At 48.5% G+C, this 25,977-nt stretch overlaps 1 protein-coding gene across 6 annotated transcripts; it reads left to right on the top strand.

Annotated features, from left to right (window-relative positions):
* EXOC3L4 (exocyst complex component 3 like 4) lies at positions 1-24,984 on the top strand. 6 transcript variants are annotated; one of them, XM_027803468.2, is made up of 13 exons: positions 3-128; positions 199-414; positions 1,954-2,353; positions 6,897-7,548; positions 10,571-10,688; positions 11,732-11,857; positions 13,113-13,213; positions 15,144-15,239; positions 17,398-17,512; positions 19,549-19,671; positions 20,299-20,451; positions 21,421-21,542; positions 23,580-24,984. In XM_027803468.2, exons 3-13 carry the CDS (start codon positions 2,011-2,013, stop codon positions 23,740-23,742), a joined length of 2,112 nt encoding a protein of 703 aa, XP_027659269.2. In that variant the 5' UTR covers positions 3-128; positions 199-414; positions 1,954-2,010; the 3' UTR covers positions 23,743-24,984. The 6 variants fall into 6 exon arrangements, with proteins under 6 accessions (XP_027659271.2, XP_027659269.2, XP_027659270.2 ...); XM_027803470.2 differs by having other exon boundaries at positions 1-414; positions 20,299-20,394; XM_027803469.2 differs by lacking the exon at positions 199-414 and having other exon boundaries at positions 3-154.
* The last annotated feature ends 993 nt before the right edge of the window (positions 24,985-25,977 follow it).

Below are 25,977 nucleotides of genomic sequence, written 5' to 3'. Positions count from 1 at the left end.
TAGAGTAAATAATTAACCTTGGACACCTTGAGTGCATTCAGCATTTCTCCCCCGCCTCTCCCTTCCTTTTAACTGGTGGACATAGTGAAAGTGAAACACTGCAGGAGTCTCTGCTGGGAAGCAAACAGGTGAAGGTGCTGGAAGTCTCGGGCAGGTGGGGACAAGCCTTTTTTTCTGCTTCTAACAGCCATTTTCCAGAGGGCAAGGGAGGATGGAGGATGACGCCATTCCCAGAGGAAGCCCCTCGGACAGTGCTCCAGTCAGCTGAGGCGGGAGAGTTCCCCCGGACCCCTGCCCTGCAGAGCTGCCCACCTGCCACTGCATCTCCCTGGGATTTCCTGCGGCACGGAGCTGCTCTAGTTTCTGTGGATCACACCTGTGTTATCCCAGCTCTCCGCAGAAAGGATTGGTTTGGTCAGTACTGGGGTGCATATCCCTTTTCTTTCCCTGCCCATGGGCTCGGGTCTTGGGGCCATCCTTCCTTGGCTCCCTCCACTTCACAGCTCGCCCCTTCGAGGGTTGCCGCTGTGCTCTGGCCACAGAGCCCCCACGCAAGGTTTGAGCTAGGGACTCAGCCCCCTCCCTACTGAAATCCCTGGAAAATGGAGTGCCCTCCTCTCCCTCCCACCCTCTTTAAGGGCTGTGGTGGGGTGAGCTCCTGCGCAAGGCAGTGAATGATTAAATATTCCCCTGTGAGGCTGTGACGCAGGGTCTGAGCCCCACTGCGCGAGCAGCTCAGCAAACCCACGGGAAGATGCTGTCCCTGCAGTTTATAGCCTGTGAAACAGCCATTCCCAAGGGAGCAAAACTCCGGCCAAACTCCAATCGGGGAAGGATAGGTCTATTTCCTGAGTCCCAAGATATCTGTTCGCTGCAATAGTGTTTCAATCTCTGGCTCCTGTGAGCTGGAGAGACCCGAGACAGGCAGTTCCTGGGTGACCTCAAGCAATAGTTGATTTAAATTGATCACTGAGCTGCCTTGAGCCTGCTGGGGGGGAAAGTGGCGTTTCCCATCCTCAGAGCTCTGCAATGTACAAAGTCCCTGTGCGCAGGCTGTGTTAGCTGGTGACCTGTGGGAGCCCTTTGCAAGGGAGGGAAGGCAAAACCTCTCTCTTCCCCCTTCCCAAGCACTTGGGCTGGTCATCAGGGTGGGCATGGGGGAGCCAGTCTGTCTGCAGCAGGGCAGGAGTTGGGCAAGTGCAGGGGGTGTGACTACAGCCCAGCAGCACTGACAGGAGCCCTTCTGTTGAAATCTGAAATCCCCTGCAGCATCCCTGCAGCTCACACAGGGGCTTGCTTGGCCCTTGAGATGCTCAGTCCCAGCGTGCCAGGATGCAGTGCTCTGAGGCAGGATGAGCGATGTGAACCCTTACTGCATCGCAGAGCCTCCTGCACTGTAACCATGACGATCCGGAGCGCAGAGATTGCTGTGGGTTTGAAGGGGCTAGAGCAGAGCTCAGCCACCCACCAGGGACCACTCACCCTGGGCCACCTTCCAGCAGCAGCAGGGCAGGGCTTGAGCAGAGCAGAAGCAGCACCACAACCCAGCCCTGCTGTATCCACATCAGAATGTGGCAACACCTCAGGAAGGGTTATCCTTATGTGGCTGGAAATCCACCTAGAATGGAAAGTACCTTGTTACCAACCAAAGTGGTACATTTACACAGATTACAGCACCTCTGATGTTTAGTGATTCCTCTGTGCTGGAGAAATAGCTGCCACTTGCCTGATGTATGGAGTGAAGTAGAGCTTTCCAGAGCTAGAAACCGGGCAGCACCTGGTGTCTGTGGGTAGAGAGATTTTCAGTCCCTACAGGCTACAACAACTTCCTCGGTCCTTGTATCAGGCGCAGGAAAGGGATGGGCTGGATTTTCAGTCTGGGGCTGACTTCAGAGGCACAGTACTACCCCGTTATGAACGTTTTACCTAATTCTGCTGGTTTGTGCATTTCAGCAGTTACCATCAACCTGTTTGGAAAAGCCCTTGTTGAAAGACAAGGTGAATAGAAATATGGACTTAGACTCAAGGAGCATGACCTCAGAACCAGCCTCTCCGATGAACGGTGCAGGGGAGGAAAAGACAGAGGCTGCTTCTGAGCTGAGCAGCCCAGCTTTTCACAGCAGGGACAGTGGGTTCTTTGAAAGAGGTATTAAAACTATGTTAAGCATCCGGAAATCAAAACAAAGTCTGAACAAAGAGAAAGGAAAGGAAGGTACTGGCACTTGGAAAGGAAAACGACTTTCTTTGCGATTGTCTAAGAGCTACGATGAGAAAAAAAACACAGTCTGTAATGGTGTGGAGGATATTGGTGAGAAGATAGAAGCAGAGTCCATCCAAGGAAAACCTCTTTCAGGTAAGAAGCAAAACCACCAGTGTAATTTGCTTTGCAGCATGTATGTGACCTTCAGGTAACTTACACTTTGCAATTCTTGGGCCCAACAGAGGTGCTAAAAACTAGGCATCCTGTTAGGGGGCAGAGATAACTGTCACCCCTTGCAGAGACTGATTGCGGTGTTACCTGGCCAGCCTGGGCAGGTCACCTGTCACTGAACAGGCTGCTCTGCGGCCTCCACTGTGTGTGTTTAACTGTATCAGCAACTCACCAACCTGTCAGCTCACATACCAGCAGCAGACGTCACGCTCATCATACGTATCAATCGCCAAATCAAGGTTTGGGAACTGCTGATCTGACAACATCTAGAAGTGCCACGTGGGCTATTCCTACACCATTGCCTGTGTTGTGCTTCTGGACAATTTCTGCTCTTCAGCTCTCAGTTGTATGGTCCCCACAGTACTCTGTAGGTGCTGCAAGGCCTTGATGGGGGGGGCAAAAAAAGGTGGTTTGGATGTGAGCTGGTTTGGCACCTCCACCTTGGTTCCTAATCTTGGACTGTACTGCAAAGAGACTTCCACAGATACATTTCACTCTCGCACTGACTTCCCATCTATTCTTCTCACCGCAGTGGTGATGCAAGTATTTGTTCAGTTTGTTTTCTTGAGACATGTTTCTCTTGTGTGTTTTGTCAGCATTATATAGATAGGACTTAGGCAAATTGTAATAACTACCTTCAGCATAACTCTCACCTTTCCCCAAGTGTGGGCAGACTGCAATGACTTAGATCTTGGTTTGAGCACCATTCTTTTCTGCTTTCTCAGGGCAGAGGTACTACAATGCATCCACCAGGAGATCGACTGAGATGGGTCAATGTGGCTTGAGCTTTTTTCAGTCTTTCTCAAAGAAATTCTTGATTTATTGCATAGGGTGTCATGGGGATCGCATAGAAGGGCTGGCATTGTCTCACCACTATAATGCACTCTGCTGTGCCATGAAGTTATTTACTGCTTTGCACTTGTGTGTTGTGAGGCTGGTAAACTGGATCTGAGCCCATCCCATAAACTTTGCTAGTCTGTTCTCAAAAGGTTATAGATGAGGAGCAACAGGAAATGTTACCATAAACCCTTTTCACCTCCTGCAATAAACAAGCTAAGGAATTGCATGAATAAGGCTCATCCTGTGCCCAATAACTCATAATTGGCCTAGACCAGAGCAGCTCTGTCAGAAACACATCCCATCCTGAGATAAATATGGTAAGCGATGGAGACTCTACCATGTGCACCATTAAGCTGCATAATGGTTAATTGCCTTTCAATTGTCTTCCTTCAACTACCAGCTGGCTGATCTTGTATTGCTAAATTAAAGATCCATTTAGCACCCAATATCACCTCCCTGAATAATTATCCTAGATGGTGATTAAATGGTGTTTTCTTACTTTGATAAACAGAACAGAATGTATTCCTTTAGTCTCTCACTGCAAGCATTTGTGCAAACACTGGTTTTATATTAATTTATCTAGAAAAGGCTAAGTTAACTGGCACAATCTCCCTCCCCTCTGAGTGCAGAAGCAAATGTAGCTCCATATAGGCACTCGGAGCTCTATGCATTTTATGCTGCATCAATAGCTGGATTATTTAGCATATTTCATACAGGTACTGTCATGCTGCACAGATGATTTGGTGCATATGGTATAAAATACCATCAAATATAAAATCTGTGTGCAGACAAGCCCAAGGGCATCAATCATGGGCTATGATCCAATCCTCCATACCTGCTTTGAGTGCTCTCTAATTTTTTGGTATTGTTTTATATATGTATGTCCCAGCAGCAGTGGCCACATATACCTAAATAATACCCTTTCCCTTCTCCCCTTTAATATTTGCCTTATGCCCAGTATCACAGTGGGATCTCCTGTTTAGAGCATCTGTTAGGTTGCTAGAGATGGTAAGAGCTTCCCAGGGCCTCTTAAAAGCTAACAGTGCTCTTGGATCTCCTCCTACACATGGCAAATACTTCTTGTATTACTGGCAAATAGGCAGTGGCTCTTCCACCAGCAAGGCTTTGAAAAAGAAATGGGAACTCAGTAGACCTCAGCCACGTTGGAGGTAACAGTATTTGGTGACTTTCACCCAGCCTCAGCCAACACCAGCCAGTACTGGTAGTGGTAGTCAAAAGCAAAGGAGGTGGGGAAAACCCATGTGAGACCTGAGCACCAGGAGAAAGCACCCACGGATCTGGATACCCCTCCAATGCACACAGCTCCTCAAACTGTCCAGGGACAGCAGTACTCACTGCTTGGAGAACAAATGTCACTGGTGAGAGGCGGTGCCTGGCACCTGACTGTAGCTTTATATACGGGTGGTGAACAGCCAGGTCACCCAAACCTGAACCACCCCACACAGATGAACTTCATACACCTGGCATACTTTGATGTTTCTCCATTTCTTATTGCTGGGACCCCAAGAGCACCATCCCAGAGCACTATCTCCTTGCTCCCCAGCCAAAGTGTTATTGCAGTAACTGCAGAGCTGAGAAGCTGTGGCTTCTGGTCCTCCAGAAGTCCCACTTCTTGGTTGAGAGGAGGCTGGGGACCACAAGCATCTACAGAATATCTCCCAAATGCCTGGAATAGGTAAGAGGCATCTTTTAGAGGCCGTTTGCTCTTGCAGGCACAGGCTGCAAAGGGTGGCCAGCCATGGATGGGCCAGTCTCTGGCTTGCTACCTTGGTCCCTATGTCTCAAGGAGTTCTCATAATGCAAATCACACAGCATCTGCAGTTTGCATTAGCATTATTTTGCTTAGTCCTCAGAAATGCAGAAGCCAGTTTAGCTGTGACATTAGTTGGCATGTGTCTTAGGAAAAATTGATAATGCACAAAATCAAGACAGAAGGGAAGCCCAGGGTTTGCCCAAGGTTACATTTGAACAGAGAGTGTTCCCAAAAATGTATCAGGAGCATCCTCAAGCCAGTATCCCACCGCCCCAGGGCCTTGGTATCTCTGGAGGACATGCTGGTGGGTAGGCTGGGGGCAGACATGACCACAGGATTATGATGGCTTGTATATGTTGGGATTTTCCAAAGTAGTTTCTACAAAAAGTTTTTTATATTATTTGATACCTTGAATTAAATATCTGTAGAATTTCTAAATTGATTCATTAGGCTAATGAGTCTTTAAGCAAATGGTGGTGTGCTTCCAAACTGTCTTCAGGACAGTTTATGGGGGTGTGCTGTGCTTGTTTTACAAGCACTTGTGTGAGCTGAGCAGAAATGAAAGTATAACAGTTGAGGGTAGACTTGTCTGCTCTAGGCTGTTGTAAAAGCTGAAAATGAAAAGATGTCACGGCTCTGCCTGCCTGCCTGGGTAGGCAGCACTGGAGATAGCTAAAGTTACCAAAGTATTTTAGAAATAAAAAGTCTACTATTTAACACAGGGTTGTAGAACCTTCCTCTCAGGAATAAGTTGCCTGGTCTTGGTGATATTTTATACTTCTTTCCTTTTCTCCTGCCCAGTAAGCAAACGATATTTTGGCAAAATCTTTTTCTTGCTCTGAAAATTATTGGAAAGATCCATGACCCTTTATTTTAGCTTGACTAATATTTCACTAGAACAGAACTAGGCTTTTGTTAGCCCACGGTACCTAAATGCATATAGAAAAGTTATGGGCAGAAGAGAGAGGCTAGCTCACAAATTTTGTTCAGCCAAATTTTAATTTTATTAATCTGTTTATTTTAATTAAAATTCCTTTTGCAGACAGGAATCGAATACTTAATGCACGTTTTAGGGACATGGTTTAGTGGTGGATTGGGCCAGTGTTAGGTTTACAGTCAGTCTTGATGATCTTCAGTCTTGATGATCTTAAAGATCTTTTCCAACCTAAATGATTCTATGATTCTGTGATTCTATGATCTAGTCAGATGTTTGACCTGAGAGCTCAAAAGACCTGGAGGGGTCTGTCCTGCTGTGCTGCCTCCAGCCAGACCCCTGGATGCTCTCCCTGCCTTGTTGGGCAACATGCTGAAATGCCCTCTGGCCAGAGATGCCAGTGAGCTGCACCACCATGGCCAGTTCGGCAGCAGAGCTATGCTGGGAACGCTGGTATGCTGGGAAGCAAGGGCATCCGTGCTAAGGGAAATCCTGCCAGTAGGGTACATCCCAAACTGTCCCCACTGCCAGTCCCACTTCAGCTCCATACTGAGAGGGGCAGAGCCAGTGGCGGTTTTATGCAGCCTGAGACCCCAGTGTCCCTCTGTGCAGCCTCGTTAGCCATTGCTTGAGGTTTTCCTGCTGGGCTATGATCAGGTTTTTTGATATTTCTTACCTCTGAAACCAGAAGTTTAGAGATGTGGCTCACTTTGCAGTGCTTGCATTTCCACTGCTTTCCTCTCCTGTGTCGAACAGGAGCTGGAGGGATCAGAGGGGTCAGTCTCAGAGGCACTGCTGGGACATGACTACTCAGAGCGGTCCTGCAAGCCTCCCTGTGGGGCATCTTGTCCTGTTACCAACCTGCCAATCACCTAATGCCTGCTTTGTCCCAACCTCTTCCCCGCTTCTTTCTGCAGTAATGGAAATCAATGAACTTATTCAGAAAGGGCAACTTTTGGAAGCATTTGCAAACATCAAGTACTTGGAAGATGAGACCATCACTGAACGGGATGCTGAGAAGTACAAAGATAACCCCCAGGAGCTTGTACGGAAATCCAAGGATGTGGATTTGCTTTATAACTCCATCACGAACATGATCCAGTCCATTGTGGTGGGAACACTGGAGCATCCCACTGTAGAGAATGCCACGTTGACCTCGCTGGTGACTTTAATTGCCCGTGAAGAAGCAGCTCATCCTAATACAGGCAACGCTGCTGGTCCTGGGTCAGACTTGCTCGGCACACCCCGAAAGTGGAGGGAGGAGTGGAAGGAAGCTATCAACGAGAGCGCTAGAAAAAGAGTCCTGAGAGTACCCATGGCGTCAAAGGAAGAGGAGAGTTCTTGGCTTGATCTCCACTTAGGCTTCCTCCAGAAATGCCTGAGTGAAGACTTACTGAAAATCAAGTTATCAGTAAAAAAGTGTTATCCAGAGGAGTACCAGGTGTGTGACGTGTATGTGGAGGCTTTTCACAAGGCCATTGCCTCACACTTGCAAGATCTCTCCCGGAGACCGCTGGAATTCAACGAGCTCTATACCTTGCTCGACTGGGTGGCCAACGTCTACCGCAGGTAAGCTGCTGCCCTTGCCACACGGCCTCAGCCTCCTCCGCAGAGCGGCAGGGCCATGGGGTGCTTCAAAAGCACTGAGTCATCTTCAGTTTTCTAAGTGAGTGAGAGAGACACAGTCACTTCTACAGTAGAGCACAGTAGCTGATTTATTAATCGGTGGGGACAAAGGTTTGTGGATAAAGCACTTGCTGCTTTTCACAGATCAAAATTACCCAGTTTTGCCCTCCCTCTCCCACTTGCGGTTCTCACTTGCCAGGAAGCTCTCCTTGCAGCTCTGATAAACCTTCTCCCTTTCTGCAAATATTTCGCAAGGTCCAGCAGCTGATCAGTGACTTTTCCAGGCATGGGGAGGGACCTGGAGGGAAGCTCTGCCCTCTCCCTGTTCAATTAAAAATGTGATGCATGTCGTAACAGGTCACTTTCATCCCCATGCTCAGGGGTCAGTCATCTCAAGGACATGCCAAGACATGACCACGTGGAATTAGCCACATTAACACAAAGGATCTGCTGTGGACAAGTCTGCTAGTTGAATGAGAGGTCCGTGGGTTTTAGGACGTCTTAAAGCTCCCTGCAATTCAGGGGTGACTAAAATATTCTAGGAGCTGTTCAGTCATATCAATACCATCCTCAGGGCATCCTGAATGTGTAGGAGTAAAGACAGGAATTGTTTGCAACAGCAGTAAAACCTGTGCTGCTGGGCATTGCCTCCTTTTACATCTGAAGGAGAAATCCAAGACAGGCACCTGTGGAAGGTCCAGGCATTGAGCATCAGTGTCCCCAGCTGTTCGCTGGCCTAGACCACAACCTGTCACCCCAGCCCCAAATGGCTCCCACACTAAAAGCCAACAGAAATACACAGTGAGGTGGGAAGGAGAAGAGAGGCAACATCTACAGGAGATGGGTCTAGTAATAAGCACATAAAACCAGCCATATCAAAGCGAAATTGTGCCTGTCCTAGTAGCTGGTCTCTAGGAATGGCCTGAACCAGATGTCCAAGGATGGGAGGAATGCAAACCAACCGGCACCCTTCAAATAAAAAAAAGGAGGAGTGAAGGCAGGAGTATCGACACTGGGCAAATGGTGGGTAGAAATGGGCAGGGAGGGGGCAGTGGTGGAGCAAACCGTGCAGCAGCAGCGCTTCCCCAGAGCATTCCTAGCCTGGGGTGGCTTTTGGGTCAGGATCATTTGCACCACAGATGGTCTTTGTTTTGCACAGCCCTCAACAGATTTCTTCTGTGACCTTGTCCAGTTGCTCCTAAAACCCCATTTGTAGTGTGATGACCATGTGTGTGTAAACCCCTCAGCATCATGGCAGTGGCTGTCCAGTGTTATGGCAAGAGTGGTATGGGAATGACACTCCCACCCATTGCCCTTCTTCCTCAGGTGTCCCTGCCAGCCTCATCTGGAGGGCAATCCCTGCCTGTCCCCAGCCCCTGGGCACTGTGTACTGCATTTGCAGTACATTGTATACAATACAGAATTGCAGGAGAGGGGGGAAGAAATGAGCTTCAGCAGCCAGGTTCTGCACCAAAGAAAAGCCCCCATCATATTTCTCTAACTTGTTGTCAAAGAGCTTATTGAGCTTGCAGCTGTTATTGGGCACTGCTTGCAATCACCTTGCTGGGTTGAGCTGTTGCCATTTGATTTTCCCATTCTGAAAGAGCTTCGGCCTCTCTTGGGACCCATCCCAAAACAGAAGAAATTTTCTGACCCAAACTCATTATGCTACAATTCAAACAAATGGAAAAAAAGAAAGATAGGGGAACAAGCTCCCTGAGTATACATTTGAGCCAGTCCTTTCAGTCATGGTGGAGAGTTTGTAATTAAATGTGGTGTCTTTTTTAATGAGCAGCAGACTCCCGCAGCAGCTGGGCTGTGCAATGCTCCACATGCGCAGATGTACCTCTCCAGGAAATCTGAACCATGGCTGCAGGAACATTGACTCCGGGACACTATCGGCAGGCTGAGCTTTTCTTCTGCTGAGCAGTCACTCGGCACCAGCCTGGCCCTGTACAGCACTATCCTCACTTGGATTCAAACCTAACCATAGGCTTAGCACTGGTTTAGCAGTGGGAACCCTTTTCAGTTGTTGGGCAAATGAGCACGCTGCGTGTAGGACGTTGCAACTGTATTCCCTGCTAACCAAGTGACTGCTTGCAACTTATATCCCACATTCATCAAGGGCATGAATGTTTTCTTTGTCTTCCTCCTCTCCATCTTCATCACCCTGAAAGACACAATACCTCTGCGGTCCGTGGCAGATTGCAAGGGTAGCATATTCAATTGTACAGGCCAGTAACAAGTTCCTCACCCCAGAGGCAGAAACACAAGCACTCCATTCCTTTCCCTGCTTCCCTATCAGCTGGCCTGGTTACACAGCAATCCAGAGGAAAGTGAGTGGTAAAGTCATGTGTCAGCTGAGCACACTTTAGAGTCGGTATCTGTGGCTGCACGTCCACCCACCACTTCCATCTGCAGAGGAACCGTGATGCTGCCGTGGCCCAGGCACGGGAGTGCCTTCCAGGGGCTGCCCTGCACAGAGCAGGACCTGCTCTGCCTGCCACCTCCCCTTGCTAGGGTTAATGCACAAAGGAAAATAACGTGCTGACATAAGCCGTGATGTGACACCAGAGAGGAGCCAAGGAGATCAGCTAGCTCCAAAGCAGCACGCTGCTACAGGAATTACCCTGAAAGGCATTGCACAAGCTTGTAGTCAAATGAATCAGATTCAGGTTGTTTATTTTAAAAAGTAAATTCTCATAGCACTTTTCATGTCCAAACAACTCAGAAGTCTCATGATTTCTAAGGTGGGCTGGAACCTTAGATCATTTTGATTTTGAATAATTAGGATTTTGAATAGTGAGGAAAGATTTTCTTGTTAAAGCTTGAAAACAAGCATTGCAATTTAAGCTTTAAGTGTATTTCTCACGGCTTAATAATTATGTAGCTCATGCCACATGAATATTCCATCAGTTTACTCACCCTCTGAGGCAATATAATTTGTTCGTTTAAATTTTTCCAGTGAACTCTTTCTGGGTCACCCTGATCTCAAACCAGAAGTTAAGACAGAAAACCTGTCCCTGCTGTTAGCACCAGCTGATTGGGATAAACTGAAAACTGACTACATCGCTTCTGCAAAGGTGAGCATTTTGACCTTGTCCCCATGTGCCCCCCAGGGAAGACCTGGGAGCCCCAGCCTCCCGCGCAGACGTCTTGGATGGCTGCATCATGGTTTCTAGCCCCACCAGGTGCCAAATCCTGCCAGCACCACACAGAATGGCCTTTCATCAAAAGTAAAAAAGTCCTGAACACCAACTCATGGGCTGAAACGGGCCATGGGCCTGCATCTAGATGATCACAGAGCCCAAGGGACTGTACCAGATCCATACAGTATGGCAGAACCTTACTAAAAGGTCATAGCTGGGCTCCATCAGACTGGATGCAGTGCAATGCTAGATGTAAATGCATTTTAGCTGCTGCTTTTAGAGCTGGCAATCTCCTCCAGCACTTCTGAGGTTTGCTATAGGCAGGCAACTTCGGGCATGTCCCTGCCAGAGAACATCCCCATGGTTCGGTTTCGCCTAAGAAGCCCCTTCTGCCGTTGTCTTTCTGCTGTCCTTGGCTGGGACCCTGTGTAAGACTACGTGCTTTCCTAGTTCTTTGCTGGGCTCAGACATTTTCTTGCAAACCGTTTCTGAAACAGGGCACTGCACAAGGTGAGCTCAAGGTACCCAGCTGAGTAATATTGGTATTGCTCCATCATGCTGGTGAGGGAGTGTTTTGTTTCACCAGCAGCAAGATTGATTTATCAGCCAGGACTGAACAGTGCTGCCACTTACTCATGGGGCCGTACCACCAGAAAGGACCGGTTTGATCTTTAATCCTGACCTTGTGCATTATACATGCTAGAGGACTTTGCAATCAAGCAGTCAAACAGCTGACACAATATTTCCCTGCCAGGAGAATGATTCTGCCTTGATTTGGGAGTACCTTTCCCCCCTCACAGCCCAGCTCCTAATTTTTCCCAAGATCCTGTGTAGACTGACGGGGTCTGGAGCAAGACCTTTGCCTCTGTGTACCTTTCTGTGCCCCACGTGTGAGCCTTGCACAGATGCCGATGGAGCAGAACACAGCGAGCTGCTTTACCTGAGCTGCATGTTTCCTTCCTACATTCAACATTTAGGGGAAAATCAAAAGCTATTTTGGAAACATCCTGAGACTGGAGGTCACGGAGAAGTGGGAGAAGGAAGTTCATCCAGAAGTGAAGGAAAACCTCTACCACTCCTCGCTCTCCTTTGATATTCAAACGGTATTTAATTATCTGTGGTAACATGTGGGGGGCTCCGTGGCTCCAGGGAAACTGGATCGTTACCTTCTGGGGTGGAGGTACCGCCTCCTGTGTTAATTTATGTTAGTCATGCACTGGCAGAATACATTAAAACAGAAAATGCCATTTATTACAACTTTTTGCTCTCCTGCTTGCCTTCTAGCTGCAAATTAAACCCGCTGTCAATTGTGTCAGCAACATAATAGGCAACTGAATTTAAAGTCCTTAAATCTCTTTCATTAGAAAGAAGAAAGAGAAAGGGGAAAAAAAGGTGGAAAGAAAAGGTTTGTCAGAAAAACCTCTTGGCTGAAAGAGCGACTTTGTCCCGGGGCTGTGGCAGCTGCTGAAAGGCCATAGGCAGTGACAGCCACTCCAATTTAAACAGTACAAAACCCAAAAGCTCCTACTAGCTTCAGGGACTACAGGGTAATAAATCCAGGAGGGGTTTTGATTCATTCTCCTCATTCAAAGGGTTGAGTCATTTCAATTAAATGATACCCAAAAAAAGAGAGGGAGAGAGAAAGAAAGAAAATCAAAGAGTTTTGCCTGCTGCCGTGACTCTTTTTCCATAGAGGAATGTTACACGTTGTGTGATCACTGGGGAGGCAGGTCTGAATTGGATTAGCAGATGGGTAGGATGCCTCGGGAAGCGCCAGAGTGGGACCACAGCCTGCCTCACTCCAGAGAGGCAGCCAGAGTTGTGGGAATGGGAATTTGGGAGGATCCCCCATGCAAGCAAGATTTAGGAGTGATGCCCAACCCTCCATGCAGCCCTGGTATCACTCCTGAACAGGGGGCTTGTGTGGGTCCCCAGGGATGGTGCTTATAGCCACCCTCAGCATGGGGATTTGGGGACAGCTCAACTCCCCTTGGGCACTGGGTTGGGGATTGATCCCTCCTGCAAATCCCCCCAGAAGAGAAGGATGGCACCAGGGCAGCTGGGGGGGGTGCGGATCCAGTCAACACCGCATCTAACTCACGCTCAGACAGCAGAGGGGCACGGGGCCATTAGGGATGAATGATTATGCCACGAATCAGTTTGTGCCTTTTGGCCCATTCTGCATAATTATTTTTAAAATTGCCAGAGAATAATGAAAACCATCTGGCAACAAGTCAGCTGTGTCCCCCTTTGCTAAGGGAATTGCTGCTATTAACCAAAGCTGCGTAAGATTCTTGCGAAGGATGTTTCACTCATGCTTGTCCCATTCACTGCAGTTCTTTTCATGCCCTTTTCTAGATCATCGGGGAGCACATGAAGATATCTGGAGTAATCAGCCGAAGCCTGGAAATGAAAATGCTTGAGCTGTGCCTGGCAGAGCTGCAGGAATTCATACCAAGGTCATTGCCTCTCTGGGCAGCACATTCCTTCCAAATGAGTCCCACATTGGTAAAAAAGCAGGGAAAAGGTCCATATGCTGGGCCAGACACTGGCACCGAGCAGGCACGGGCCTGCTCCTGGGAGAATTAGAGATCATGAGCCAAACAATGAGCAAGCTGCAAAACAGCTTGAAGGGAATCATAAACAGACCCATCTGGGACTCTTGCAAGTCCCAAAATCTGAGGTTAGAGCTGCAGGAAGGAGCTGCTGGCTGGAAAAGGACGGGACCACTGTGGCATCAGATACTGGTTGCTTGCAGCTGCAGCCATGTGCAAACAGCACTTATGGACCCCTAGACGCTGAGCCTGCTTGCCCAAAACATCATCTAGGTGTCCTGGGTTGAGTCCTGCCGAGAGGGTTTTCTGCTACATCCCATGGCTATGGGCATAGAAATGGATGATGGGACCCTCTCTATTACACCCAGGCAAAACATAAAGCTGGGCAGCCTCTGGAGTTTTTTTTTAAATTTACTTAGTGTCCAAAGGACACAGGAGCCTGCACCTTTGCTGAAATAATGTTTTTCTGCTTGGTAGTCCCCAGGTTATGGCCTCAGATCTTAACCCCTGCGACGTGCTTTGGGGATGCTCCAGGGAAGGTTTTTGGGTCACGGAGGGTCCCAGCACAGCGACATGCTGTCCCACCCCTCCAGCAGGGCTGTGTTCCTGGGGGTCTGCAGCCACTTGCCAGAGCAGTGATCTGCAGAGCAGAAAGGCTGTTTGCATGAATCAACTCCAAGCGAGACTAAAAATAATTTGTTGTTAACCTTTGAAGTTTTCCACCTCCAGCGGGCACTGAGTGGGGAGTTTGCTAATAGACTTTTGCAGGAGCGAGGGTGGGGAGCCCCAGCACTGCTTTCTCAGATTGTGAACCTGGGGCATGGCAGGTGTCCGAAGTGCACGAAAGGCAATGCTTTCACTTCTAAACCCTCATCCCTAATAGGCCAGTGATCTGCACTTGTCTCCCAAACCCTGAGAGAGCAGGATGGGTCAAACCAGCTATTTGACTTTGAAGTCTTCCTGGGTTTTTGAGGAGAAACGCAGTATGCATATTCCATTCTTTCAGGGTTTTTTTCTTTTTTCCCCCTTTTTCTTTTTTTCCTCTTTTTTTTTTCTTTGTTCTCTTCTTTTCTTTTCTTTTTTTTATTTCTTTTTAAACAAAATTGGTGTAAAATGCAAGCTGGGGTGGCAAGGGCTCCCAAATGTAAAGGTCACTGAAACTTAAGCTTTTTCTTACACAAACCAGAGGTGCAAGCAACTGAGGCCAACCCAGGCAGGTTCCTTCACCCTCAGAATGGGACCACCAGGCAAAGCCTGCCTGAGCACGCAGCCTCCTACCAGCGGTGTGGACCTGGCTGTAAAACAGCTGTCAAAACCATAAAAGCTGTGCTATAAATGAAACAGCTACCTAACACACCATGCTGAAGTTACAGGGTGGGGGAAATGTAGGTGTGCTGTCCCATTCCTGTTCCCTTTCAGCTGTAAAATCAGCCCTGAGGTAAATCTTTTCCTTGTGTGCTTAAGAAGGCACACATCATATTGCCCCAAAAGCTGGAAAAATGAAGGACCAGACTGATGAGCCTGAGTACCAGGGCTGCAATCAATCAATCCCTCAACATGATAACAAGCCAGAGATTTGGTCTGTCAAGATCCCTGGCATCTCCCCAAAAATGCTGCATAGCTGCTCAGGCAAGTGCACCCTAAACCCATAATTACCTGCCATCTATTCCCCTCCAATGCACATGCATGTTACAGCAGCTGAAAAAAACATGTCCTCATACAAAGGGGACAGGTTGGGCCAGCCACCAGCATCTCCTGGCATCACTGTGTGCACAGAAGATGAGCATCCTCCATCCCCCCACTGTCAGCATTACCTGTGTGCCTTCTCCTGCAGGTTCGGGGAGGAGTTCATGGCATGGAGCACTGCCCAGGACAGCCCCATCTTTGCACCGTGTTTCGCTGCCTACATCAACAGCTTCCACGACCTGGCGTAAGTCTGCTCCTCCTGAGCCAAGCTGCCGTGTTGCTGGGGTCCGGGAGGGTGGCAGTGTCTGGAAAGGGAAGACCAAGGTCTCCTTGCAGTGCCCTGCTGGGTGCTCAGCCTCCGGCCCTTCCTCACCTCACAGGGGGATGTTCCCCAAGAGATGCAGACAGAAGTCACAAGGGTTAAGAGAGAAGCAGGGATGGATCCAGTACTGGGGTAAAAGCTTTAAACTAATTTTCAGCTCATCTTTTTTTTTTTTTTTTTTGGTGCTGGAGGTTAGCAGTATAGACCCAGAAACACAGTCTGAAGGCTGCTTTTGGCATTTTGGCACTGGGCTGGAGGAAGCTCTGTGAAAGCACTCAACCTGCAAATAAACCCCTGCTATCGCTGCTGGCAGCAGGAACTTCCAGGGCTTTGCACACAGTATGAATTAGGTATTTAAAGCCTCTGTATATATAAATGCATGGAAAAGGCCTCTGATGAACAGGTATGCCCGCCATCTCTGGCGGTCAGAGTGCTTCCAGGAGAGGGGCACTCTCCCCTTAAATAGGACGGTGCCACTCAGTGTGTGTCCCAGGGTCTGTTCCATCAGCCGGGTGCTGTGGCACATGATGACCTTGCACTTCCCAGCGCGCAGCTGCCCACACAGCCACCGCTGGTGCTGGGGGAACCGGAGCTGTTAGTGTAGCACCTGCCCCAGGGTCATGGCCTGCAGCTGTGAAAGGACACAGCCCACCGAGGCCCAGGGGCTCTTCAGCATCTGGGGTTGTCCCTGCCATGCAGATGTGGTGCTCCAGAGGCCAACCCAGCCAACTGACCCGGCAGACTGCGGTCTGCCCACCAAAAAGCTTGGGCTATCTCCAGCCCATGCTGCCACATCGCTGCCTGGCACTGGTGGCGGGGACATACTGCGTGCCAAATACTATTGAGGGGATGCAGAGAATGTCGTGTTGCAGTGTCTCACAGGAGCTGCCGGCTCCAGCTGCAGCGAGCACTTCTGGTGGGAAGTCTCTAGATGGCACGGTCTCTCCAGCAATGCTAACTGCGCCGAGGAGCTGCCTTCCTCTGCCTCCGCCTGTGGAATGTCAGAATATCAGAATATCACTCTCCCCTTCCCTGCTGCGGACTGGAGAGGTGCTGAGGGCATAGCCAGCTCCAGGCAGCCAGCTGGCAGGCGTTTGGGTGGTGGATCAGCTCCAGTGGGTTTGTTTCCTGAGCTGAGTTAAACATTTGTCAGCCGGGGGTGGCCAGTTGCTGGGCAGAGGTAGGTGACATGATTTTGTGGATGCTGGACCCAGATTTCAGGGGTTCAGCAGGAGTTATGGAACTGAGCCCCCAGCCTGGGGTGAGGGGGATGCTCTTAGGTGTTTTGTACTCCTGCCTGGGCAGCCTCAGACATATAAACTGGCTACCAAGCAGTGGCAGGAGCCTGCCACGCACTGTGGCCACAGCAGTGGTTGGGGCACTCCGTGCAGCTCAGGGACCACTAACACTTTGGTGGTGCTGCCTCGGGTCTCCCCAGAGTATGTTACAGTGGGGCATGGATGGAAAGAGAAGCAAGCCAGGAGCTGGCAAAGCCCCCAGGGCCCACGCACAGCGCTGGGGATTTCATTAACCTCTCAGAACTGTGTTCTCTTCCTCATTAGTGTGAACCCTTGCAGAAGTGCACGCTGTCCCTAGGAAATTCCACAGGTTTCCAACTCTATTGTTCACTGTCCCAGCTGCTGCTGATAGACGATATGAGGAGTGGGTCAGCTGGGCTCTGGAGGATGCCTGCTTGGCACCTTTCTTGTCTCTGGCTTTATTATTTACCTCTCTCTTGCCCCATGAGCCCCTCAGTGCTCTCTCAGGTACCTGGAGAATATTTAGAAGTGTTGCTCAAGTGAAAAAGTTACCAGCCTACGCAACTGCTCCGCATGGTTGAACAGTCCCACCTGATGAGGAAATAGGTGTTTTTTAAGCACGGTTACTCACTTGTGATTAATTTTCAGTGTGTGTGATTGTGCAAAAAAAAAATAATTATTGACCCATTAAGTGTTTCCAAGAGGAAGTACTAGATACACAAATTTATTTTAAAGTTATGCCCAAGATGCCAATCTGAATAAAATGCTTAGGGCAATATAATACATTTTAATATTAACCCATTGGTGGTCTCTCTCTCTAGGTCAGGGTTAGAAACGATGTTTAAAGTCAACACTGAGGAACTGCAGAAGATTTTGGAAGCTCTGACAAGGAACTTCACTAATATTTTTTTTAATAAATTAAGAACAAAAGTACAGGTAAGAGGACCTTGGCCACATTATTTCCTAAATATAAGGGGTATGTGCTGGACCACTGCAGCAGCTGAGGGCCATTGCCCTTCCCTGGTCTCGCCGACCAGACCTCATTTTGCAGCGCATGACATGATGGTCCCTCCAAAACGCATCGTGTCTAGCATTCATAAAAATCCTCCTTAATCCAAAGTGACACTTCAGGTATCCTGGGAGTTTTCCACTATGAGGTATGTTACATTTCTCAAGCTCTTCAGTACAACAGCAACCAAAAGAAAATGCTTCCAGCACCACAGGCAAAATAGCGGGGGGAAACCTTGCCCATAGTGAAGCACTGGGGAAGTCAGCTGGACATCACCAATGGGACATTTTTCCTTCTATCAAAACATTTGGATTTTTCAGGACTTTGATTTGCTCTTACTTATTCATAGATCTGCTATCACAGTCTGTTATCAACCTCTTCAGACAGGACAGAATTCATTCTGGTAGAGGTGATTTTTCCAGGCTGTTTCCATGGTGAAGGAAGACTGATTCTTGCAGTGTGAGGATGCTAAAGCTCTGGTATCAGCTGATAAAGCTCTGATATGAGCTTAACTTGTGTTAAGAGGCCTAAAAGCCAACATGCTGCAAGTCAGCTTGTGCTTTCCAGGTGCTGTAGACAGGACGTTCTGTTCTTAGCCAGCTGGGGGTCCACTAGCTCTAGCTGATACAACACAAGAGACAGGGAATTAAGCCTTTGGTCTGACTCCTTTTCATCCATCCTAATTCACTTTCTAAATCACCAAGCATAACTTTCAGAAACCAAGACAGTCGTGCAACTGCTCCAGTCTAAGCCAAGCCTGCCTGGACAAGGGGACTTTCCAGTGGCTGCAGAGCCTGTCTCAGAGCCTAAGGGGCAGGCAAGGAAGGAGTCAAGCCAAGGCATTGAGCAAGAGAGCTGAAATGCCGTGAGAAATTAAAGCGGCCAAGGCAAAGCATTTCTAAACAGCCCTCCAGCAGGCTGGGAGCACAGCAGGAGGGAGCAAGTCAAGGAAATAATTGGGAAGGAGCTTGACAGGACTCTAAAGACAGAGCTGAGAGCTAGGAGGAGAAAAGTACAAAGGGGATGTGCCAGAGAGGGGATATTTTGACTTTGGCCTTAGGGGAGTCCCTTCCAGGTGCCACCAGAAGCCTTTAGCAGATACTGCTGTGTTTCTATGTGGAAGCATGTTAGCTTTAGGGACCCGGCAAGGGAAATAGCCCTCTGGGGACACTTGAGCAGAGCATCTTATACCCAGGGTAGTTGGGAAATGGTACCATTGCTCCCACATCATCACTGACCATAAGACATGAAAGTGGGGATGCACCCAGCTGCTATTCCCCCACTACCACATCAGAGCAATGAGCAGAAGAAAAATCCCAGCGAGACTAAGACTTTGTGCAGACACACGGGTCTGCAGAGGGTACAGACAGTCCCCTGGAAGTGCTTGAGCAAGAGGAGCTTGATTTCCTTGTGGAGAAGGCTGGAGGGGTGATGGATTATTGGGCTAATTTCCAACAGATTCGCTGTCATGTCATGTTCATAGCTGGTGCAAACCCACGTAACACTAGCATATGTGGTTCCACCCCACAGCCTGTTCTAGCTATGCCTGGATTTTCTCTGATTAACATTCCCATACAGTAGAGATACAAATTTATTTACCTAAAGAAATACAGCTGGTGGATTAGAAGGCGGCACAGAGCAAGGAAAAGAGGTGTCCCAAGTAAACCTTTAATGCCAAAGCATCTACTGCTCGGGGAGTGGTGCTTCTCCTGCCTGCACTGGGGTGCCTGCCCAGAGAGGGAGATGTGGCTCTGAATTCCCTGGGGTGCTGAGAGAAACCCAGCCTGGTCCATGCTCCTGGTGTCTAATTCCTGACACATCTTCACACAGACTGGGTGTGCTGTTGGTACTCTGTGCTTTTTGTTTCAAGGCCCCTGAGCAGGCATATAGCTGGGTGCCTTCAGCTAGTGCATCAGCTAGTCTGAGTATTACCAGGACCATTAGTGAGTTGGTCTTTTTTCAGCCACTCCTTAAGAAAATCCTGACCAAGGACTGGATTTTCGCGACAGAAAGGCCGGACTCGCTGGCATCGGCAGTCTCGCAGTTCTCCAAGCATCTGCAGCACATGAGGGAGCCCACGGGGCAGGTAGGTGGCTGGTCCCACCCCAGGTGTAGTGATGCTGAGGGGATCCCACTGCCATTTGTAGGCTGTGGTCAGACTTGCAGACTCCTCTCCAGCAGTGGGGACTATTTATAACCGTGGGGACTGCTGATGTGAGGGAGTTCAGCTATTACCGTGCTTCCGCATGAGAATAAGCAGCATCTTTCCTCTCTGTAGTTTAAAGATGGGAACTGATTTCTTTTAAGAAAAACAAAAATCTGAAAGTTATAATTCTACGAGTCACAGGCTTATGTGCTCCTTTCATATCTATGCAGTTGTGAAATACATGGGTAGATGATAACAGCTCTATATTTAAAACCTGCAAGCACCATCAAAACCTACTTTTAAAACAATCTTAAATAAACCCCTTTGCTACTGAGGAGCCAACACCAAATCATGGGCTATTTCAGGGTGCAGAGTACTTCCATGGCATTCCCCTGGGCAGTGCCTTTGCTGTGTGCCAGAGCAAGCAGCTGCAAGCTGCTGGCTCCCTTTGACAGGACTGGCATGGGCAGCGTGTGCTGCATTCGTGTATCTCCTCTATGCCCTCAGCAGTAGGGCTTGCATGGAAACCACAGGAAAATCATGAGGTTGTTGGGTTTTTTTAACCAGGAGCTTCTCCGTGATGTTCATAAGTATGTGGTGAAGGAATACATCATGCAGGTCATCAAACCCAGACGGAAAATGAACAGGGAGACACGGCAGCAAGTGAGTGAAAAGATGAACCAGGAAGCCAGAATCCTTAATAATATGCTCATTGATCAGGTATGTGAGTTCTCTTCTGGCATCCCCTGGTTGCCCCATCCCTGGAGGTGCAATGTCCCCACTTGGCTTTCCGGAGACCAAGGTAGCAGGCTCTTGAGGAGGGCAAGCCTCAAGAAATGTAAAAGTGCTTAAGGGAGCAAGTGAGGTGGTTACTGCAGGTTCATGGTGTGGACTTTCAGCCCAGCAGCTACTCTGTAGTAGTGGCTTGCGCATGCTCAGCTGGCTGCTCTCCGATTGCAGCGCCTGGTGTCCTAACACACTCCCAGGTGCATGGGCACTGTGTGTAGGGTGGTTCATGTGCTGTAGGATCACACTCATCCTGTGGCAGCTTCTTCCTGAGCCTGTTCCCCTGGGCCATGGGATGCACCTTGTCTCCAAAAGATCCCTGCCTTGGGTACAGCTCATGGAGGAGTCCACTGAGGTCCATCCAGGCACACAGTCTGCATACAGGAGGGTGATGGGGAGAAAATTGTGGCTGTTTGTGTGTTTTGTGACAAGGCAACTTCAGCTTGGGATTTTCAGGGAAGCCAAAGTTGAATTCATTGTATTTTGCAGAAAGTCAGGTATCTGGGGCACTAAATCTCACTGAGGCAGATCCTTCTCACAGATAAGGCACACAAAACTTTTAGGCAGCAGGAGGTGAAGTCTCTGGCATCTACTGCTGTTCTGGACCACAGCCACAACACCTTGCTCAGGGTCTGGCTCTCCAGATGTTTCTCCAATGCTTGTGAGCATTGGGTATGGCAGAATCAGGCCCCAGCATTGCTCCCAGGGGTGCCTTGCCATTGCCCCCCAGTGCTGCCCCGCTGGCAGCATGCTGCCTGCCCAAGGCCATGCTGCACTGGACTGCAGCAGGACTGTCTTACACCAGGAAAAGCAACACGCTGCCATGCTCTGCATGCAGGTAAAAGGGCATTGTGCAGGTGCTGTGCTCTCCCCTGACATCCCCGTACGCCTCTTTGTTTGCAGGGCTCTGACTCGGACTGGCTCCTTCCTGCCATACATCACATTGCCGATATCATCGGGGAAAAGAAAAAAGACAAGATCAAGGAGTACGTCAAGGAGCTGTGTCAGCATTATCCAGATATCAGGTACAAGAAATGGCAGACACCAGAACTGCTGGGATCCATCCCAGAGTGCCAGCTCACCCCATACCTTGGCCACGCTCTTCAGCTTCTCTTCTCTGCTAGTAGCCACACATCAGAGGTCAAGGTGCCAGCAACAGGAGGAAGGTCACCTTATTCTTCTTTCTGTACAGCTGTATCCTCTCTCTTTTTTCCCGTTTGCTGGATCTTATAATGCACGCAAGTTACCACAAAAGCCTTTTCATTTTGGAGTAGAATAGAACAGAACAGAACAATTTCAGTTAAAAAAGGCATACAATGATCATCTACTCCAACTGCCTGACCAATTCAGGGCTGACTAAAAGGGCATGTTAAGGGCATTGCCCAAATGCCTCAAACACTGCCAGGCTCGGTGTTCGACCATCCTCTCGATAAAGAAATGCCTCCATGTCAAGTCTGCAGTTCCCCTGATACAACCCTGAGTCATTTTCATGCAGCCTACCACTGGATACCATTTTATTGTTCCAAATGAACCTCATTTCACTCTAAAGCTCCAGGCTGTTTTTCAGTATGTCACCAGTATTCGCCCAGTTTGCTGATTTGCAGGCTTCAGCTCTGGGGCAAATAGTTTGTCTCCTGTTCCCAGGCTCAGACCTCAAAGTGCAGCAGACATTAACACAGTTCAGCTGCAGCTTCTGAAAGGGCCTCAACACAACCACTAAATTTTGGAACAAGTTTCAAATTCTTTCTTTTGTACTTTCCATTTGCTGTTCCAAAGCAGCATCTGCAAAAATTAAGGCTACTGGAAAAGCAAACAAAATGACTAAGCAGCTGCGTATCAGAAGTTACCTCATCTTCTACAGCTTCTACCAACCATTGAGAAGGAATATCAGTAGTACAGTTTGCAAAAAATTCCATTTCATCAGAGTTGTTTCAGAAAAAGACCAAAGTTTTTTGCACTGGGTTACACGGTTCCTGCTGGATAACATTTATACAATCAAAATAGACCATAAATTTAACAAATTGCTCAGAACACTGAAGTGGACCTTCCAATATTCAGAAAAAAAGGATTACATTAGATATATTTTCCTCTCCCCAAAACTGAGGCTCAAAATTTTTCAGAAGTATATTTAACTTGATTGGGTCAGATATGCTTCGGGCTTAGCTGTGTGGGGAAAATCAAGACAGGGACTTGGAAAAGAATAATTGTTCCTGGATGATTTCCTAGGTGAACACACCTATCCTACAAAAAAATAGCCTTAATCCCAGTGACCAGATTAAGCTGACGGAAGAGGCAGTGCCTGTTCTGGGAAGGATGGGGGAGGTAAATGAAGGCTAGTCAGCCTTAGCTATTTGAAAACAATTTTCCAGGGGGAAAAGCCATTTACAAGTCTGTGATTTTGGTACTTTTTCATCATTAGCCTTAGACCTCAGCCAAGTTTTAAGGCTCATCCTCTTGGTTGATCTATTTCCTGGCTTTCTATTATTGAGTAATATTATTTTTAACAATTAAGTCTGGGAAACAAGGAAGAACCTGCTGGACTTGCATTGCTTCCTGTTCAGGTCTCTGAACAGGAGAAAAAATAACAGATTTTTCCCCTGAGCTCTCAGAGACGTTGCTGAATTTGTATATACTGAGATTACTGGAACGAGGCATGTTTCCAAGTTGACTTTCCTTGCTCTAATCTAATTAGTGCCTGCCAGCTTCCTAAATATTAGCACTTCCATTACTCAACTCAAAATAATCATTAAATAAAAGGTCTGCAGCCTCTCAGGAAAACTTGCAAAAGACATCACGTGTGTGGAGATGGAAGAGAAAATTCCCCAAAGCACCAGCAGCAGGAGGGTGTCCCAGCAGCGCAGGGTGGTAGGAGCTGGGGCTGCTGCCTCTGTACCTCCCAAGGCTGCAGACCCCTGTCCTAGGGGCTCCTCCAGCGTGGTGAGGGGACATTCCCCAGTGTTTTGCTATGGCCTTGCTCTGTCTCTGGTATGGTTGTTGGTTGCTTACTTCTGGGCTGGTTTTGCACAGCCAGGATTGAGCAAGGTCTTGTTTGGTTTCTGCAGAAAGGAGCATGTCCTGGCAGTCCTCGCGCTCCGGGGGCTGGGGCACACCAGGAGAGCAGCAATTCTTCGGCAAGGCTACCATGCACTGGAGAGCCCAGATGGTGGGGAGTGCAGCACGCTCTTTGCTGAAATTGATGCCCCGCTGATCATCAGCTGCTTCTAAAAGAAGACCAAACCGCAGTCAGCATCCTTCCTCCTCCTACGTTGCCTCTATGGCATGATCCAAAATCTACTACTCTGCCTCACTCCCCTGCAAATGCAAATTTTTGACTGCTGGGGAAAAGGAGCATTTTTTTGAACTTGCTACCCCAAGTTTGGAAACCAAAGGCAACAGACACAGCAAGACACTGACCTTCTGCAAGAGCTCCTGGGCAGCAGCTCCAGCCCAGGCACGGTGTCCACCCTGTGTTCAGTGCAGATTTTATTGTTAAGAGGCTGTTGCTTGGTCCAAGATTGAGTCTCTTCTCAGAGAAGAGGAGAAAACCAAAAGAAGTTCACTCAGAGCTATATTAAGCCTGGGACTGAGCATTGCATAATTATACAGCAGCAGCAGCACCTCCTTCATAATTAGTGTCCCTGAGCAACCGAGGGGCAGAGCTTGGGCAGGGATGTGGTCACGCCCAAGTCTTATTTCCTCCCTCATGAACCAGTTGGCCAAGCTGGCATGCTACAAGGTCGATGATGTTGTGACTTGATGCCACAAACCACTACCTGCCTGAGGAGAAAAACCTTGGAGGGTAACCAAACCCCTCAACTGGGACATGCAATGCAGAGACCACTGTACGCTCCTGGATGGACCCCATGGCCCTTCTGGTGTTTCAGCAGGTCTTCCTCACTCGTGAGCTGCCTTGCAGAACTCCTGTTGGACCGAAGACCAGTTCATGCCATCACAGCCTCTCTGTGCAGGCAGACATACCTGGATGGGACAAGCCATGTGGAGGGAGGCTCTGAGTCCTCCTTGCGCTGCGGAAAAGGGTCACCGTGCCCCTAATCCTTGTATGTTCAAATGTATTTTAGCAAATCTGGTATAATCTGACTGCAGAATTACATGAAAGCTAATGTGAGGTGGACAGGCATAGTGCTACAGATCAGATCCTCATCTGGTGTAAGCCAGCATCACCCCATTGATGGGCATGGGACATCACCAGTTTAACGCTGTGAGGGATACAAAGCATTACATCCAGCATCTGCAGGGAGGACTAAAAGAGACATCCAGCAGCCTACAGCTGGACAAATCTGATTTTATTTAATCCAATTTATCCTTTAGGTTGCCTTCCACGGGAATTAATCCATGAGTCTGTATAGAGACATGTTTACCATCTATCAATTAATGTGATGAATGTGGACATGAACGTAGCCTTGAACACTAATTTTTCTGCTGTAGACCTTAAAGCATCAGTAGTGAGCCTCTTTTGTTTCTTTTGCTCAGGTTTGCACCGGTATAAATTTCAGCTCGGGTGAGCAGCAGGCACTGACATCAGGCCAAGGGAGCTGTTCTGATGAATAAGAAATACAGAATGCACCTTTCATTCACAGTCATCATATGAAATTTTTTTAAGATTTTCTACCTCCAGAGTCAAGATGAGATGTTTTTATAAAGATGGCTTTGAAATATCAGGTATAAATTGAGAGGCTGAGGCAGGAAATCCTGGGAGTACAGCTCATGACAATTCCTGCAGATCCTCAGCTTGCTGACTCTGTATTTGCTATGGAGAAGGAGAAGTAGAGTATCATCTGCATCTCCCATTAGGTGTGCAGAGCTTAGGAACACTTTGGAGCTCCCCTTCCCTGTCCTGGGGACATGGTGCAAGCAGGGAGCCCTGGATTTCACCCGCCATAGGTGTGTGAGCTACAACCCCCATCCCAGCAGAAGGGCATCAGCGCTGAGAGATTTACATTTATGTCAAAAGCATTAAGTGGGTAGGTAAAAAGGGGGATAGCAACTTTTGCATCCTCAATCTGAGACATGTAATACTGGATTTTGAGGAGTGCAGGATCTGAGGCACTAACGCCTCAGCAGGAGTTCTTGTGCGTCAGAAATTTCCCTCTGCCCTGTATACAGCTCTGATCTAAGCACCTCATGCAAGGCATCTGTGGCAGAGAGATTTTCCCAAGTGCATTAAATGTATACTGGGGTTTCAATCTTACTATTTTATTGGCAGTGTCTCTACAAAACAGCTACCTTTACCCAGGCTCCAGCCGCCTGGCCCTGGAATTAGATGAGGCGCTCAACTTCCATTTTCTAATAAAAGCAAGTTGCTGCCCTGAAGTCATGGAGGAAAGCTAGGCACGACATGTCTTTTGTTACAGCCTCCCCTGGGACACTCAGATCCTGCCGCCTGGCATCCTGTGAGCCAGCAGCAGGAGCACAGCCTGCTTCCTCCAGCAGCTGCTGCTT

This window comes from Falco cherrug, chromosome 7 (genome assembly GCF_023634085.1).
Source record: "Falco cherrug isolate bFalChe1 chromosome 7, bFalChe1.pri, whole genome shotgun sequence".
NCBI classification, from domain to species: domain Eukaryota; kingdom Metazoa; phylum Chordata; class Aves; order Falconiformes; family Falconidae; genus Falco; species Falco cherrug.
This window is presented reverse-complemented; position numbering and strand designations above follow the sequence as displayed.

Coding starts and splice junctions, on each gene's coding strand:
- EXOC3L4 (XM_027803468.2), top strand. CDS start 2,011: ATGGACTTAGACTCAAGGAGCATGACCTCAGAACCAGCCTCTCCGATG. Junction 10,689..11,731: donor ACTACATCGCTTCTGCAAAG/GTGAGCATTTTG, acceptor TTCAACATTTAG/GGGAAAATCAAAAGCTATTT. Junction 13,214..15,143: donor CTGCAGGAATTCATACCAAG/GTCATTGCCTCT, acceptor CTTCTCCTGCAG/GTTCGGGGAGGAGTTCATGG.